This window comes from Parasteatoda tepidariorum, chromosome 4, assembly GCF_043381705.1.
Source record: "Parasteatoda tepidariorum isolate YZ-2023 chromosome 4, CAS_Ptep_4.0, whole genome shotgun sequence".
Classification (NCBI taxonomy): Eukaryota; Metazoa; Arthropoda; class Arachnida; order Araneae; family Theridiidae; genus Parasteatoda; species Parasteatoda tepidariorum.
Genome location: NC_092207.1, coordinates 36,381,586 through 36,397,949, shown reverse-complemented (window position 1 = coordinate 36,397,949; position 16,364 = coordinate 36,381,586). Strand labels below are relative to the sequence as shown.

General features: G+C 29.4%; 2 protein-coding genes across 2 annotated transcripts; both read left to right on the top strand.

The window, feature by feature from the left end:
- Positions 1–3,371: 3,371 nt before the first annotated feature.
- LOC139425428 (zinc finger protein 271-like) lies at positions 3,372–4,037 on the top strand. Its single transcript, XM_071180308.1, has one exon. The coding sequence runs from the start codon at positions 3,372–3,374 to the stop codon at positions 4,035–4,037; it is 666 nt and encodes a 221-aa protein (XP_071036409.1).
- A 5,573-nt stretch (positions 4,038–9,610) lies between these two features.
- On the top strand, positions 9,611–15,211 carry LOC107456225 (zinc finger protein 888). The gene has a single exon (XM_043045933.2). The coding sequence runs from the start codon at positions 10,297–10,299 to the stop codon at positions 11,377–11,379; it is 1,083 nt and encodes a 360-aa protein (XP_042901867.2). The 5' UTR covers positions 9,611–10,296; the 3' UTR covers positions 11,380–15,211.
- The last annotated feature ends 1,153 nt before the right edge of the window (positions 15,212–16,364 follow it).

The following is a 16,364-nucleotide window of genomic DNA, read 5'->3' as shown; positions in this document are numbered from 1 at the left end:
TACGTCAACGTCCTGGACAAACGAAAAAGAAAAAAGATCCGAAGTACCTCCAGTATGCCAATTCAGCTTCTGGAGTTTTACAAAATCTTGAAGAGGACTATGAAGTGTCCATTTATCTCTCTGAAGACGAAGAAAGCATTTTAGATTGTCCTCCGGCTAATCAAGAGATCATGCAAATCTCACAATCCACAACATAATGGCATTTACGCTTATTTCGTGGAACTGTCGTGGCATTCGCAATAAATCAACTGATGTCAGAGAGATAGTCTCTCGATATCAACCTACGTGTATTTTATTTCAAGAAACACTTTTAAAATCATCAGACAAGTTTCACTTGCGTAATTACTCGTGTTTCCGTAACGACTGCGATGATCGCAACCGACCACATGGTGGTGTTGCGATTTTAACTACAAATAACTTACCTTTCATTAGCATTCCATTGACAACCTCATTACAGGCTATTGCTATTCAGATTCATTTATAGAAAGAACTGATTAATGATTTAGTCGATGGTTCGACATTGTTGTCCTATATTTGTTTTCTATATATGACATCCTGGAGAAAGAGCGCTCAGCTTCACAGGTAGTGATTAGCAAAGTTAAAAAAATCCTTAAGATAGTGTAGCAATTTGGGAAAACATCAACAAATTTCGTTTCATAAATTAGCATAAAAATTTCACTGCAAGAAATGTAAGACTCTGGCTTAGATTGAACTAAATAAGATTTTAACCGAATGCACACATTCACTAAATGCTCGTCTACGTCATCTGGATAATAATCAACAATATCACGTACACTTTCCAGATCAATGTTTTCCATATTTTTGTCTTGCAAATCCATTAAATATTTGAATTTCTTACTATACATCTCATAGACTTAGCTCCTTTTGTTTAAATCCATAGTCAGCTTATCCAACGCAACCTTTAGCGTGTCTCTTTTAAATTTTTCTGCGCCGTATACTGAGAATTTATCTGTAGACTTATCTGAAAATTTTGGAGTAATGCTTCTCTTGTTTATGTCATTGTAGTCTATTCCCACACTAGTACTTAATTTTTTGGCTTTCTCTTCGTATTCCTTTAGCTTCTGATCTGATTGGTGCCTTATGTTGTTCACGAAGTCTTTTAATGATACAATTAACTTGTTGCCTTCACGTGTCAACCACACTAACATTGATTTCTTACGTTCATTAGAATTTTCATGATTTTCTAAACAAGTTCCTATGTGTTTCCAATCAGAAAATCCGGTTGTGTATTGAGAAGGGAATTTAGAAAAAAGTTTGCAAGTCAAACAAAAAACAGTACCAACCCTGGTTGAATAACATAACCAAAATCTTTCCAGTGATTGACCATTTTTCATTTTCTTAATGAAATACCTATTTGAAAATGTTCTGTTTTGTTCCTTGTATTTCTTTATTGAAGCTGAATATATATTTTTCGGATCTTTATTTTAAAAGTCAGTCAGTTCATGTGAGAATAAAATCATTATTTAGCAATTCTGGCCACAAGCCCACGTCAACATATTTCTCAAACTCAAACTCAATATTCTCTAAATTTCTTTCCGCCTTGGTATTACCGTCCTCTTGCTGAACACCAATGTAGTTTCCAGTGGGATCAGAGGGTTTCTGGTAGTCAAGACAGTTATTAATAAACTAAACAAGTTTGTCACTTTGACGACGAGAACAGAAGTGCGGGAAAAAAAACTACAGCGGGAGCTAAGCGGCTCTGCGGAAGTCCCCCGTAATAGACGCGAAAAAATACACTGACCGAAAACAAGCGACGGGTAATTCCCCGTTCCATTCGATAGACGCGCACATGCATGGGATGATTGATCTCAAGGTTGCCAACCTTATATTATTATTTTTTTAATATTAGATATTTTTTTTAATTCAAAATATCACCTATTGTTTTCAGTGGGGACTGGGGCCCTTTGTTTCCACGGGGCCCTGGGCTGCAGCCCAAAAAGCCCTTAAGTAGATCCGCCCCTGGGTAAGTGTTAATTTTTATAAAATAAAAATTTTTACTTTTAAGTAGTTTTTATCTTATTTGATGATAGTTTTCTATAGAATGGTTTTCTGCGTCCGATTATGAATCAAAAAAGAAAAAACACGAAAGTTGTTTATTTTAATGTAAGGAATTTTTAGAATTGGTTTTTTCTTTCTTGCTTTGTATCGTAAGCATTCTTTATTTTACGTTTTTTAGTTTCTAAATAATGATTTTTATTGAAACTTGAAATTTTTTGATAAAAATTGTTGTCAAAAAACTTTTTTTGCTAAATTAAATTTCCTAAAATTATGAGGCTTATGTATACTTTTTGTTCATTTTAATTTTTGAAGTAATATGATTCTTAAAACTATGGAATGTAAAGTTTAAATAGGCCTTTCATGTTATATCATTAAATTTAGTAAAACTATTTCTCGGTTATTAGGTTTTAACTCTTATAAGAATATACATATTTTTTTCTGTTTATGTGCAAATATTTTCCCGATGTGTTTTGGATGTTCCTTCTCTAAAAAAAAGAGATACCATTTTGTTTGCATAAGAAAGGATATTAAACATTTTTCTTTTTTAAATTTAATTAGCCACGATAAAGAAGGAATGTTGCAATGCTACACGCTACATTAAAGACGTCTCTAGAGTAAATGAATGACTGTTCATATAGAAATCGCAGGTATTAGTCTCATACAACAACGCCCCCTATAGTTCGTTGCGATCGCGAATCCTGTGTTATTTATGTAAAGTGTCATCTATTTTAAATTGATGGTATTACAAAAACCTCTCGGCTAAAGACGATTTCAATCGATTCCTAATGACGATTCTGTCCGTAAGCAGAAATAGCCTTTGTATAACTTTAGAAGGGAAATTAATCCGTAAGTAATCTCTAATGTAATCATATACAATTGACAGATTTGATTATATTGCTGCCTCGATTGCTGAAATCAATACAATAACAAAGTGTCAATACTAAAAAATAAATAATTAAATAACCGTATACGGTGTTGTCGACAGTGTCTAATGATGTATAGTAACTTGCAAAGTATATAATAACATTCACATATTGAAGCCTGTTATTTAAATAAACAAATGTATTCGTGCTGTTTATAAGGAAAAATAAAGGGTTTAAGCATACATAATCCTCATCCTGTTTGGAATATGCCCGTATCATGCTGCTTTCCGTATGTTATAAGACCTTGAATGAAAAATCTCTTCAATAAACTCTTCTTCTTGCTGATGTTAACTATAACATTCACTTGGAAAAATAGTTTAAATGAGCACTATTTTATTTATGCAGTTCATGTAAAAAGCATTCACATGGAAATATAGCTTAAATAAACAATATTTTGTTTTTACTGTTGTAAAGTTTTATTTTTGCAAAATGAGGAAGAAATCTCTCACGTCTAAAAAATGTTTAAATGAACATTATGCTGTTAAAACTGAAGAGAAGCCTTACTCATCTAATGTAGATGATGAAAAATTCTCCGTAACAACTAATTTAAATGGACAATATAATGTACATACTGAGGAAAAACCTTATTTGTGTAGTTTGTGTAATAAACCTTTTATGAAGAGATACGATTTGACGCTACATCATCTTGTTCATACTGGAGAGAAACCTCATTCATGTAGTGTATGTGATAAGTCTTTTGCAAGAAAATCTAGTTTGATTAAACACTCCCGTGTTCATACGGGCGAAAAACCACATTCATGCAGTGTGTGTAATAGAACATTCTCACAGAAATCTGATTTAAATAAGCATTCTCTTGTTCATACTGGAGAGAAACCTCATTCATGTAGCTTATGTAATAAATCTTATACAAGAAAATCTGGTTTAAATGATCATGCTCGTGTTCATACCGGGGAGAAACCTTATTTATGCAGTGTGTGTGATAAAGCATACAGTAAAAAAGCTCACTTGAAGGAACATTATCTTTTTCATTCAGGAATAAAACCCTATGCATGTAAATTGTGTGATAAATCTTTCACGAGGAAATCTAGTTTAACCAGGCATTCTTATGTTCATAGCTCAAAAAAACTTCATTGATTCAACTAGTAATAAAACTTTCTCCCGGAAAACTGATAGACACTATTTTGTGCATATCATGACAAAACTTTTTCACAGCAAACTGATAGAGAGTATTTCATGCAATGAAAAATCTTATTCATCTGTATGTGTGTGTGATAAATTTTTTGCTTTGATATCTGTTTTAAATAAATAATATTTTGTTTATATTAAAAAGAAATCTTATGTGTATAAAAAACTTTCTCTATAAAAACTTTTTTTTAAGTGAAACCCTTTTTGTTCACATACTGGAGAAAAACTTTATTGATGTAGTGTATGTAATAAATCCTTATAATGGAAATCTGATTTAAATTATGACTCTTGTTCTTACTCAAGTTTAGCCGATCTCCAGCTAATGCCTTTTATACTTATTCTGAAACAGGCACAAAACATCAACATTAAGAACAGCCACATTTTTATGAAGATAAAAAGTGTTTGGCATCTATTATTTTAAATGTTACTTCAATGCTGCATTATGCAAAACTTATATAAAAATTTAAAAAACAGAGAATTATTCATTAATTTTCATTTAAATGTAAAAATTTTGTCAAATTGGCAATTTTGAAAAAATTTTATAATGTATAAAAAATTAAAATTCACTGTCCTCCAGTCTGAAGCCCAAGTAATTTATTTATAGTGAAATGGTAATTTTGTCTGAAGTGTAAGACATTTAAACCCTGTCTTTTTCATTTCCCTTGGTGAAAGAGCTTCGAAACACACTAAATTCATTTAGAACAATTTTCTTTGAAACTGTTTTCTTTATTCTTTTCTCTTTCTTTTTGAGGGCCCAGTAACAAAATTTTCAGAGTCACTCTGCGTCACTGTCTTAAATAATTCAAATTTGTTTGCGATTCTCAACACATTTAAACAGAGATTATTCTAAAAATTGAGCTTAATGTAACAAAATTTGCGAACATTTATTTGTTAACGTGTAGAAGTATATGTAATATGATTATACCCAAAAACTTTATGTTTAAATTTAATGCGAGTCTTATGCAATGATACTTGAGCTTTCTCAAGGAGAAAAAACAGATGCCCAATTAAGAAATCTTAAATAAAAAAATTAAAAAAAATTGTAATTGATATTAATAAAATGAAACCACTTAATTTTAAAGAAATAAATTATCAGAATTGAAATTTATGGTCTTTTGATTTGTGCTTATTTAAAGTTTATTCAAATCAATGTCTATACCATATTATCTGCTAGTATTTTACGAGCAGATAAAACAATTACCTGAAAAATTAATATTTTCAATTTTACGTACCATATTTTTAAAATAACGGAAAACTTTTCTTTATTTTTCATTAAGATAAAAAAATCTTTTTTTCATATTTTCTTGTCCTCAATTTTTTCACCCAGCAATTTTTCTCTGTCTGCAATAATCTGCAGCGCATGCTACTTTGCTGGAGTGTTTGTGCTACTAGGCTTGAGGCTTCAATTTAAAGCTTATTAAGCTTAATTTTTACTCAGAAATCTGTTATAAAAAAAAAAAATTTTTTTCATATATTTGAGAGAAATCTTATTGATGTAATGTGGGTTATAAGGCATTCTCACTAATGTATAAATGTAAACGTACTGTACTTGCTAAGCCTTTTTTAATTCAGTTTGTGATAAAACATTCAGACAAAAACTAGGTTTAACTAATCTTAAAAGCTTATCTGCATAATATAGGAGAAAAACTTATTTTTGTATTGTGTATAATCTTTAATACAGAAGTATGATTTATATAACCACTTTCTTGTTCATATTGCAGAGAAATATGATTCACATAGTGTGCGTTGCAAATATTTCGCATATGTCAAGCTTAGATACTTAAGTTTTTCACATCATTAGGTATTCAGCCTGTTTCTCACTGTCCCTCAGTTTGTGATTTTATACAATTCATTAAATTGTGCTTTATTAAAATTTACTTTAATTTGTTTTTGCCATTCATTTTAGTCCTTTTTAATTTTTTCTTGCTATCAGGGAAGTAAATTTCCCTCTTGACACTCTTCTCACATATCCTGCCTGTGTCCATAACCTCCTTTTGTTTATTTATTCTTCTATTCTATTGATGTTTACTCTTACCAAAATAAATTTCTTTCTTGTTTTCACAAGCCAAAAATTTTTTCTAAAAATATTAATTTCTTCATACAAGAAGAGATAATTTATTTATGCAATGTTTAATATAAATCTTTCTCACAAGTATAATTTAAGTATGTAAACTTGCTCAGTGGTCAGACACCTCACTTCAATGTCGCTAATAGTTAAAACTCCTTATTTATTTTCTTTGAGAAGACAAAAATCCTAAAAAAAGATGTTATGAGATACTGAAATTTTAAATAAACAAAATCATAGTAATCTCGCATTTTAGAATAATTGTCTGGTAAAGGTTATTAAAAATATGTCATTATCATTGAACTTTGTTTTGTTTTTAATATTAAGAGTAGAGCATCTTCCTCTATTCGTTCCTGTCACCAAACCCCAGGGTTGCTTGTCAGTCATCATTGTTTTTTATATATAGTCAATAAAAAGAAAGATAATTCTGTTTATAAGATTTATAATTTGCTGTAGACAGATTTTGATAACATTGAATTCGTAGCAAAATGAACGTATTCCTAGATTTGAAAAATAATCAACTATACTTGAAGAAAAAAAGTAAACTTAGGAATACAGAAATTAAGACACAAACACAAGCAATAAATGAAAATTATTTTTTCTTTGTTAACAATGAATAATAATTACCTTATTTAATATAACAGTTCTAATTGGAAACAGTTTATTTACATTGGTGCTTTAATACATTTTAAAAATTTGGATACAAATGTGAAGATTTATATCTCACAAAATCTAATATTCTTCTATTTTTTTATAATACAAATGCTTATTTTTGTTACTTTTGAAAGCAAGTCATAAACTAAAGATCTCAGAGAGAAATATTTCTGCAACAATGAATAGATGTTATTTAAGGCAAAACAAAAAAAAATTGGGAAAAAAAAGCATAGCAAAAGTACTTAAAAATTGCAGTAACTTTCAAACAAATTACATCGTAGAAAAAAAATTTGCGATCAGTTCATGTATGAAAGTGGCCTTTCCTGTAGATCACTAATATGGGTTTTTTTTTTATTACAAGTTTAACAGTTGCTATTTCTCAAACTAATAATCTAATTTCAATTAGCTTTTTATTCTATCGTACTCCCTGAACATTTGTATATTCAAAAGATTTGTAGTGAGTTTTTATAGTTTTTGCACAGCAAAACAAAATGTGATGCACAGCGAGACAAGCAAGAAAAATTCACAATAAAAGCACTTAAAATTGCATAAACTTTTAAATAAAAATTTGAATATTGAGAAAAGCTCTAGTTAAGATTACAAATGAATGTGGCTTTTCCAGCATGTTAAATTTGAACCCCTTAATAGACAGCACACAAAAGGTGGAGCTTTGCGTAATTCACACAATGAAACCAAATGTTAACGAGCAAGGTAGTAAAAAAAGTCGTCGCCTTCAATCCAAATGCAACACTGAAATCCCACAGTAGATGTTTGATTGCTTACGATTTGCACTTTGATAGTATTTGTTTACTTTTTGAAATGGGAATTTAAGAAGAATTTTTTTTCTTCAGATTTTTGTGCTGTTATTACTCATATTTACTTCAATAAACAACGCAAGCGAAAATGGGTAATAACGTTCAAAAAATAACAACTTGCTAATTTCATTTATTAACCTCCGGCAACCAGCAACCATTTTAAATAAAAAAAATTTAAGTATTTTGAGATTTTAACATAGTTGGCTTTAGGAAAAAACCTGTAAATATTATTAGCCCTTTTTTATTTATTTACTGATATACTGGTTTGTCACTTATAATTGATAGGAATAAATATTTTCATACGTAGCTAATATTCAGAATTATTAGATTTAGCTTTCAGTGATCTGGAAAAAATTCTAACTTGTATTTTAGAAGCAAAACTATAACTGAATTTTCAATAATTTAACTATATTTGGAAATTGATTAAAATATCGCTTGACGATTTTTCTATTTCTCAATTTAAAAGAACTTTGTCAGGTAACGATTGAAATTCATATTGCCATCCAGCATTAAACTCCAATTAAATTTGAGCACACCAGCTAAATGGAATGTTGCAGAAATTTCAATTGATAAATTTCCTTTAGCAATAATGTAATAAATTCTGCTTCCTGCCCTCAGAAAATGATTGGAACCGCTTTTTATTAACCATCAGAACTGAAGTCTTCTTCAGATTTGGTAAGAAAGTGGTAAAAATTTTGATTGTCGATAAAATTCCTTGGACAATAATATATCGCGATTCAAGAAAATATTAAAATTCTTCAAATTTATCAGATTTAGCTAGAGAGTGGTCAAAATTTTGATTGACGATAAAATTTCTTGGACAACAAATTTGCGATTCAAGAATATGTCAAAATTTTGTATGTCATTAGGTATTGTCGGTAGATACTTGAATCCCCCTGCCAGTCTGAAAAAAGTCAAAATCTCGATTGTAATATTCAATTGATAGAAACGCGAAAGCGATTTATTGATTATAAAATTTACGTTTTTAAGTTATATTGAGTTTTCATATGTTTTTTGTTTTGTTTTGCTGAACCCTAATTGTTTTAGTATTCTCCATTATAATTCATTCAAGTTATATTAATTTCTTAACATCAATGTGGTCATATTATTTACATTTCATATTAATGCAAATGTAATCATCATATGTTTTAAAAAAGAACAAACTGAAAATATGAATTAAAAATTGGTATACTTTCTTTTTTTAGAAATTTGAATGAAAAAAAAAGCTTATCTTAAAAATCTTAATTTAAATTTTCATCGTCATTTGTGTCAATCTTCGTATTTAAAATAGCACAAAAATATTTCAAATGTTTAGGGCCTGGTTCATAAAATTAATATAATTTCGTCTTTTTTTTTATATTTACTATTATAGTATAATTTTTTACGGGTATTGATATAACTGAATAATGTAGTGCTACAGATCACCGAAGTCAAACATCATTGGCTGCAGTCAGTGTGCGGGTGGGTGACCACTTGGATCAGTCTGTGTAGGGACCGAGGGTGTGCGGTATTGGTACACGTTAATCTGTTCTACCGTAAAGTGCTCGACTTCGCGTGCAGGTCGTCGGGCTACCGAGGCGGGGGTGCCATCCCCACTGCAGAGGATCAAAATTCTGATGGCATGTCTTCGGATCATCCTCAGGGATGTTTCCCAGACCGTCGCCAATAGCCCATTGTGCAGCTCTAGTGCGACGTAAATGAACTACAACAACAACTATTGCTATTTTTATGATATGTTAAAAATAGTTATAATAATAATATTATCATGAAATTGATAGCTGAATCAATGCATTCAAATCAGCTTGTGATTTGTATCACATGATTCGAAAAACTTGCATTGAAATAAATACAGTTTGGATTACTGATTCGAATGGATTAATCTCGAAGATCGGTTTTACCCAACACCCATTGGTGGTTGTTTCTATGCTTTTTTTTTTATAGCGATTTCTGTGAACAGCTGTTGCAAATGCCCCCCGGCTAAAGACGCCTAAAGTAGAAATTTTTTATAGGTCTATTAGTGAGCAGAAATAGGCTATAAATAACTATTAGAATTTTCTTTAGAGTTTTATCATCAAAGTTATGTTCTATGTAAACAAAGATAATGTAATTTCATTGTTATGTTGAAAATCCGATTGCTGCAATGAATGCGACCACTAACTGTCCATGCTAAAAAATACATTAAAACTTGTCTGTGAAATTGCTGACTGTGTCTACTAATACTCTCACAGACTCCTTACAAAATAAATAATAAAACTAACATATTGAAGTATGTTATTTAATTAAGCAAGAACATTCATGCTTTTCTTAAGAAAGAAAAAAAGGGTTTAAGCATACATGATCATCTTTAAGCTTTGATGAAGCTTTATTCGTACTGTGTATGTAAAAAATATTGAACAAAAAATCCCATCTAATAAACACTCTCATCTTTACTGTAGGGAAGATTTTTTCTGTCAGTGCATTTTGTATAAATATGCACGGAAATAAAATTTGAACGAACAGTAGATTGTTTATGCTGGAGAGTTTATTCAAGAAGCAGATCTGACAAATCATTCACCCGGAAAAGTAGTTTAACTTAACTTTTATTCATACAGTATACCTTTCAGACATTCATATGGAAATATAGTTTATATAAACTCTTTGGTGTTTATACTGCTGGCAACTTTATACTTGCATTATGTGTGATAATTCTCTCACATCTAAAGAATTTTTAAATGAAGTTTATGATCCCCACTCTGAAGAGAAACCTTATTTATTCAATGAAAGTGATGAAAAATTTTTCTTTAAAAATTATTTGAATGAACAACCTTTTGTTCATACCGAAGAGAAACCTCTTGTTCATACCGAAGAAAAACCTTTTGTTCATACCGAAGAAAAACCTCTTGTTCATACGGAAGAGAAACCTCTTGTTCATACCGAAGAAAAACCTCTTGTTCATACTGGAGAGAAACCTCTTTCATGCGGTATATGTGGTAAATCCTTTGTGAGCACATCTAGTTTAAATAAACACTCTCGAGTTCATACTGGAGAAAAACCATATTCTTGCAGTGTGTGTGATAAAGCATTCTCACAGAGATTTGATTTAAAAAAGCACTATCTTTTACATACTGGGGAGAAGCCTTATTCGTGTAGTGTGTGTAATAAATCGTTTGTTCGGAAAACAGGTTTGAATAGACACTTTATTGTTCATACTGGTGAAAAACATTACATGTGTGGTGTGTGTGATAAGGCATTTGCAAGGAAAACTCATTTAAATAGACACTCTCTAGTTCATACTGGGGAGAAACCTTATATATGCAGTGTGTGTAATAAAACATTCAGTCAAAAAGTTCATCTAAACGCACATTTTCTTCTTCATTCGGGAGAGAAACTTTATCCATGTGGATTGTGTGATAAATCTTTTGTTCAGAAATCTGCTTTAAAGAAACACTCTAGTGTTCATACTGGGGAGAAGCCTTATATGTGCAGTGTGTGTAATAAAGCATTCGCAAGGAAAACTGGTTTAAATCAACATTATCTTGTGCACAATGGAGATAAACCTTATTTATGCAATGTGTGTGGTAAAGCATTCAAACAAAGAGCTCATCTAAATTCACATTTTCTTCAGCATTCTGGAGAGAAACCATTTTCATGTAGTTTGTGTAATAAATCTTTTACAAGGAAATATGAATTAAATCAACACTCTCTTATTCATACTAGAGAAAATATTCTTTCATGCAGTTCGGGATTAAACATTCAGACAGAAAACCAATTAAACTAGAGACTATCTTATACATGGTGAAATCTTTCTTATGTAGTGTGTATGATAAATCTTTTGCTCAGAAATCTGTTTTAAAAACACTATCTCATTCATACTGGTTAGTAACCTTATTCATGCAGTGTATGATAACACCTACTCACTTAAAATTTGCTTAATTAAATCCTATCTTGCACATTCTGGAGAAATATCTTATTTAGGCAGCTTGTGTTAGAAAATATATCTTTTTCATATAGCAAAAATACCTTACATGTGTAATGTTTGTAATAAATTTTTTTAATGGAAATCCTATTGAAATGATTAATGATCACTCCTTTCTTCCTGTTGGAGAAAAACCTTATCCGTGTAATGTATGTGATAAATCTTTTGTACATTCGTACATATTCCTTGTCACTCAAAATCGGACTGCAGGCCTCTATCATTACTGTTTATGAACAGTTTGATTTGTCTCTTACCATGCCTTGCTGATTGTTTTAAGGCTGTGTTTTGAACGCTACATTGGCCTATGAAATAACACTTGTTTTGTTGATAATCTGTCCTTTTCCTAACTGCTGCATGTTTACAATAGTTACTTATGAATGTTAGGTCAAGTATAGCCAGCATCCAGTTACTCTAATTCTGGAAATGGCTCACCATTAAGAAAAGCCAACAGTTTTGGGTGATGGTAGGTCTTATCTCCATGATTTAGATTAGTTGTAAAGAAGATCTTTGAAACTGTACTAATGTTTCATTAAATTTGAGACAACCATTGACGTTTTTAGAAATAGGCCATATTTAGTAGGGGGTGGGGCACAATCTGCAGTCCGTGGGCCATATGCGACCCACTGACTCTGGATATGTGGCTTGCGGATGCTTCTGAACACGCCTTTTTTTTAATAATAAAAAAATGATACATGGAAAATTTTGACTCAAATGATTGAGGTCATCACTTTTTTAAGCGCTCAACTCGCACTGGATCTATTGTAAATCCATGACGTTTATCATTCTTTTCAATGGTTATTTCTATGAAATTTCGCATAGTTTTAAAAATTTCAATATTTTTAATACGATATTATGATGCTCGAATTTAGTAATCATTTTTCGACTCTCTTTATTTTTGCCGATTTCATTGTAAATCCAAGTCACTTTTGATTGTTTTTTGGCATTTAAAACTACTAATTTCCTTGTGGTTTTTAAAATTCTGATTCATTTATTATGATATTACGACTTGTGAGTTGTAAATCACGCATTTAATTTATCTCTTTTTTAACATGGTTTATTTGTGACGATTTCATGGTATATCTAAATTATTTCTTTTCTTCTTTCAAAGTCAGATATTGTTATACTTGACCCTGTGATTTTGAAAATCTCGTATTTTTGTTACAATATATTATTACCACATGCGAGTTTCAAATTGCGCATTTGACACTTTTTGATACGCTTTGTTTTTCAAGATTTCATCTTAAATCCACTTATTTTTCAATAATTTTTTTTGGCGATGCATTCCAACATGCTTTTAAAAATTCTGATTTTTATTATGACGTGAAATTTTAAATCACACGTTTAAATAATTATTTATTGATGCACTTTATTCATACTGATTTCATTGTAAATATAAGTTGGTCTTTTTTGCACATGTGATGATTTATTCTACATGATTTTAATGATTTCCTTAATTTAACCACCATGTTATTAGATCATGAGAGTTTCTAATCGCATATTTAAATAATCACTTTTTGATTGTTATTTATTTGTGCATATTTTTTTTTTTTTTTTTTTTTGTCGTGCATTTGTGCGTGATATTTAGAATCCTGATATTTTAATACAGTGTCATTGCAATCTGTAAAATTCAAAAACTTGAAGAAAATGCAAATTTTTAAATTGCTTACTGTTTAAAATTTATGTTGTTTTAAATTCTTTGTAGCTTAGGGGGTTTTTATTAGGAAAAAACGAAGAAAACTTTTCATATTTAAAATTCATAAAATCTTTAGTACTTCAAGAAAGTGATTTTAATTTAATCTTATTTTGGCTATTTTGGCATTATTGAATCTTATTAGGTTTTGATTTAATTTTTGTTTAAACACTATAAATTTTCTTTAGTTGAAATATTTATGTATGTTTTTTACTCTTTCATTATATAAGCATTGCAGTATTTTTAGAAATTACCACCCCTTAATATTTATATATTGTTGCATATCTTCATAGTTAAATGAGATTCATAGCTATGAAATCTGTCACTGTTGGAAAGTCTAATACTAGAATTGGGTTTGTGAAATGATCTTGTCTTGAAAGCCCCAGACAATCTAGTATATAGTCAGGGGTGGCCTGATAGTCAGCTCATTTCACACAGGTTTAGAAAACCTTTTTGATGGACAATATTTATGTATTATTATTATATATTATTATATATTAATCTGGATATATATATATTCTGATTAATCAATTACTGATAAAAAGGAAGAAAAAATTTAGAATAATTTTTGAATTAATTCTAATAATTAAAAATATAAAATTTTCTGAAAATATATTGCTAAATTTTTGAAAAGAAAAATTTAATGCTTAGAACATAATTTTTTTTAATCATATTTGCCATCAACATGACTAAATATATGCTGACCCTTCTTTATTCAACCTGCTGTGCAAGTGGCCCTTCAATAAAAAAGATTGTACAGTCCTACTATACAATAATCTTGAGGTAGTCCAGGATGTGGCTGGGTGGGAAGTTGCCACTTGAGCACGGAGGAAAATTTTTCATTCGATTTTAAAATCTCATGCACTTGAGTTGATAAGTTCTAGATCTGCAAATCATTGAAATGCTTTAAAGAATCTCAAATTCCTTCCTGATAGAGATTTGTGAAAATGAAAAGTGTCTTAATTTTTAATATTTAAAAAGTTATTACAAAGATGCTTTCTGGGATTGGGTTTTTACCGGGAAAAGTGTTTTTACCAGGATATTGTGTAGTGTCAGCGAAGATGAGGAAAGAGCAAGGGTATTGACTTTTTACCTTTAATGTTTTTTTTTTTTCTTTAAGTGCGATTGCCCAGTTCCTAATTTGCTTGGAATTCACTACACTGATGTTTTTTTTTCAAGGTTAAAGATTTGCCCGGTTGTTTTAGTTAGTTCTGGATTTTCATCAAAGCTTTTATCCATGTTTATTTTTAAATTTAAGTGATTGTTCGGTGTAAAATTGTGCAGAAATCCACTACTCTGATGTTTTTTATTTTTTTAAAGTTGAAGAATTAACCAGATGTTTTTTTTCAATCTCTTCTACCCTCCTGGGATAAATTAAGAATGTTTAAATTATTTTTGAAATGTGCATTGAACCTTAATATGTCTGCTGGGTGCAAGACTTTTATGTTTAGTGTGTTGTTTTAAATAGAGCCTGTGAATGTTGACTTTGTGTTGTGTTAAGAAGTAAATTATTGTATGTAAAAATATTTAATGTGACTATGGTATCATTTTCTTATTGCTATGCATCAGCTAAAACGATCTAAAGAATAGTATAATTTTAAGGTTTTTTTTTTTTAAACAAAATAGGATTCATATTTTATAAATGAATCCTATGTATTTATTTATATATATTTTTTATGTGTTTAAGGTCATTAAATAATAGTTTGTGTGTATATATTGCTATATTTTTGATGAAATTTGCAGCATACTGGTAACAACATTGTTGTCTGCATGTGATATAGATCTTTCATTTTTTATTTATGAAATGTATGTTTTGTGTTATAAAAAGGCTATAATGCAAGTGAACTTAGAAATTAATAGGGTTGCAATATTTAATTCTGTTTTTAGCAGTTTGTGACATAGTTGGTATAATTTAAATCATGATTAAAATTTCTATTTAAACCACTTAATTGTTTTTTTTTTAAATTATGTAAATCAACTGTGATTTTAAAGAAAATCATTATTTAAAAAAAATTTTTTTATGCAAATCATTTAAGTCAAAAATTTTTTATAAGTATATTCTTTGGGATTTAAATTTTTTTAAAGGCAGATTTTATTGATAATGTAGGTTTTAACCAAAGAAAAAGTAAATTATTATGTTTCTAAGTATACTAATAAATAAATAAAATTACAGACTCTGAATGGATTAGAGACATTAATTTGTTATATTATAATTTTTTTTTTAGCTGTATGAAAAATAATTTGTTAGTGGTAAATATATTTCTTCTGTACTCATTTAGTTTTATTTTATTTGAATACTTCAATGCTTTTAAAACATATTAAATATGTTGTAAGTATTTATGAATACTGAAGAAGACTTGTCCTGCCCAAAATAACTTATAATATTTTTTTTTTCAACAATGTATTTCGATTTATGAAGTATAAATTAATTTATACTTCATTGGATATCTTGTTGACTGATTGCTGCACTGTCTTAAAAATTTTAGGATCTTTAGCTTGAACAAAAGTAACTGTGATTTTATTTATTCAGTGATTAGTTCTAAGTAATAAAAATAATAATTTTTGAAACATTTTAGTTAGAAAAATGTACTATTTCAGCTATATTATTGTTTTTAAACAATATAAGTGATATTAATATTTTTTACCACATGTTTTGGCAGGTAAATATAAAAAAATAGAAAATCTGATTTAAATCAAATCCAATTTAAAAAAAAAAAAATAATAATCATGAAATTATGTGACGTAAGCAGTGCCAATAAAAATGCTCCAAAATTGGTTAAGAAGCAAAAAAAATCGCAAAACATTGGGTGCAGGCGTATAACAAATCAGTTTCAATATTATATATAAGGAAATTTGTTATAACAAACTGAAAGAAAACACAAATAATTAAGATCAAAAGGATAAAACTTCTTTGAAAAAAACGCGCTTTTAAAAAACGCGAAATTAAAAGGAAAATCATTTAATTTTTGTAATGTTAATTTTTTAATTAAAAAAATGATTGATGGTTTTTAAATTTTTCTTTTAACAGGGCGCAATTCTAGTCTTAACTGAGCAGCCCCAGTTAAGCATTCTATTAATTTATCTACGTATCTCCTTC

Bases quoted from the DNA above. Each gene is read 5' to 3' on its own strand.
- LOC139425428 (XM_071180308.1), top strand. From the start codon at position 3,372: ATGAGGAAGAAATCTCTCACGTCTAAAAAATGTTTAAATGAACATTAT.
- LOC107456225 (XM_043045933.2), top strand. From the start codon at position 10,297: ATGTGTGATAATTCTCTCACATCTAAAGAATTTTTAAATGAAGTTTAT.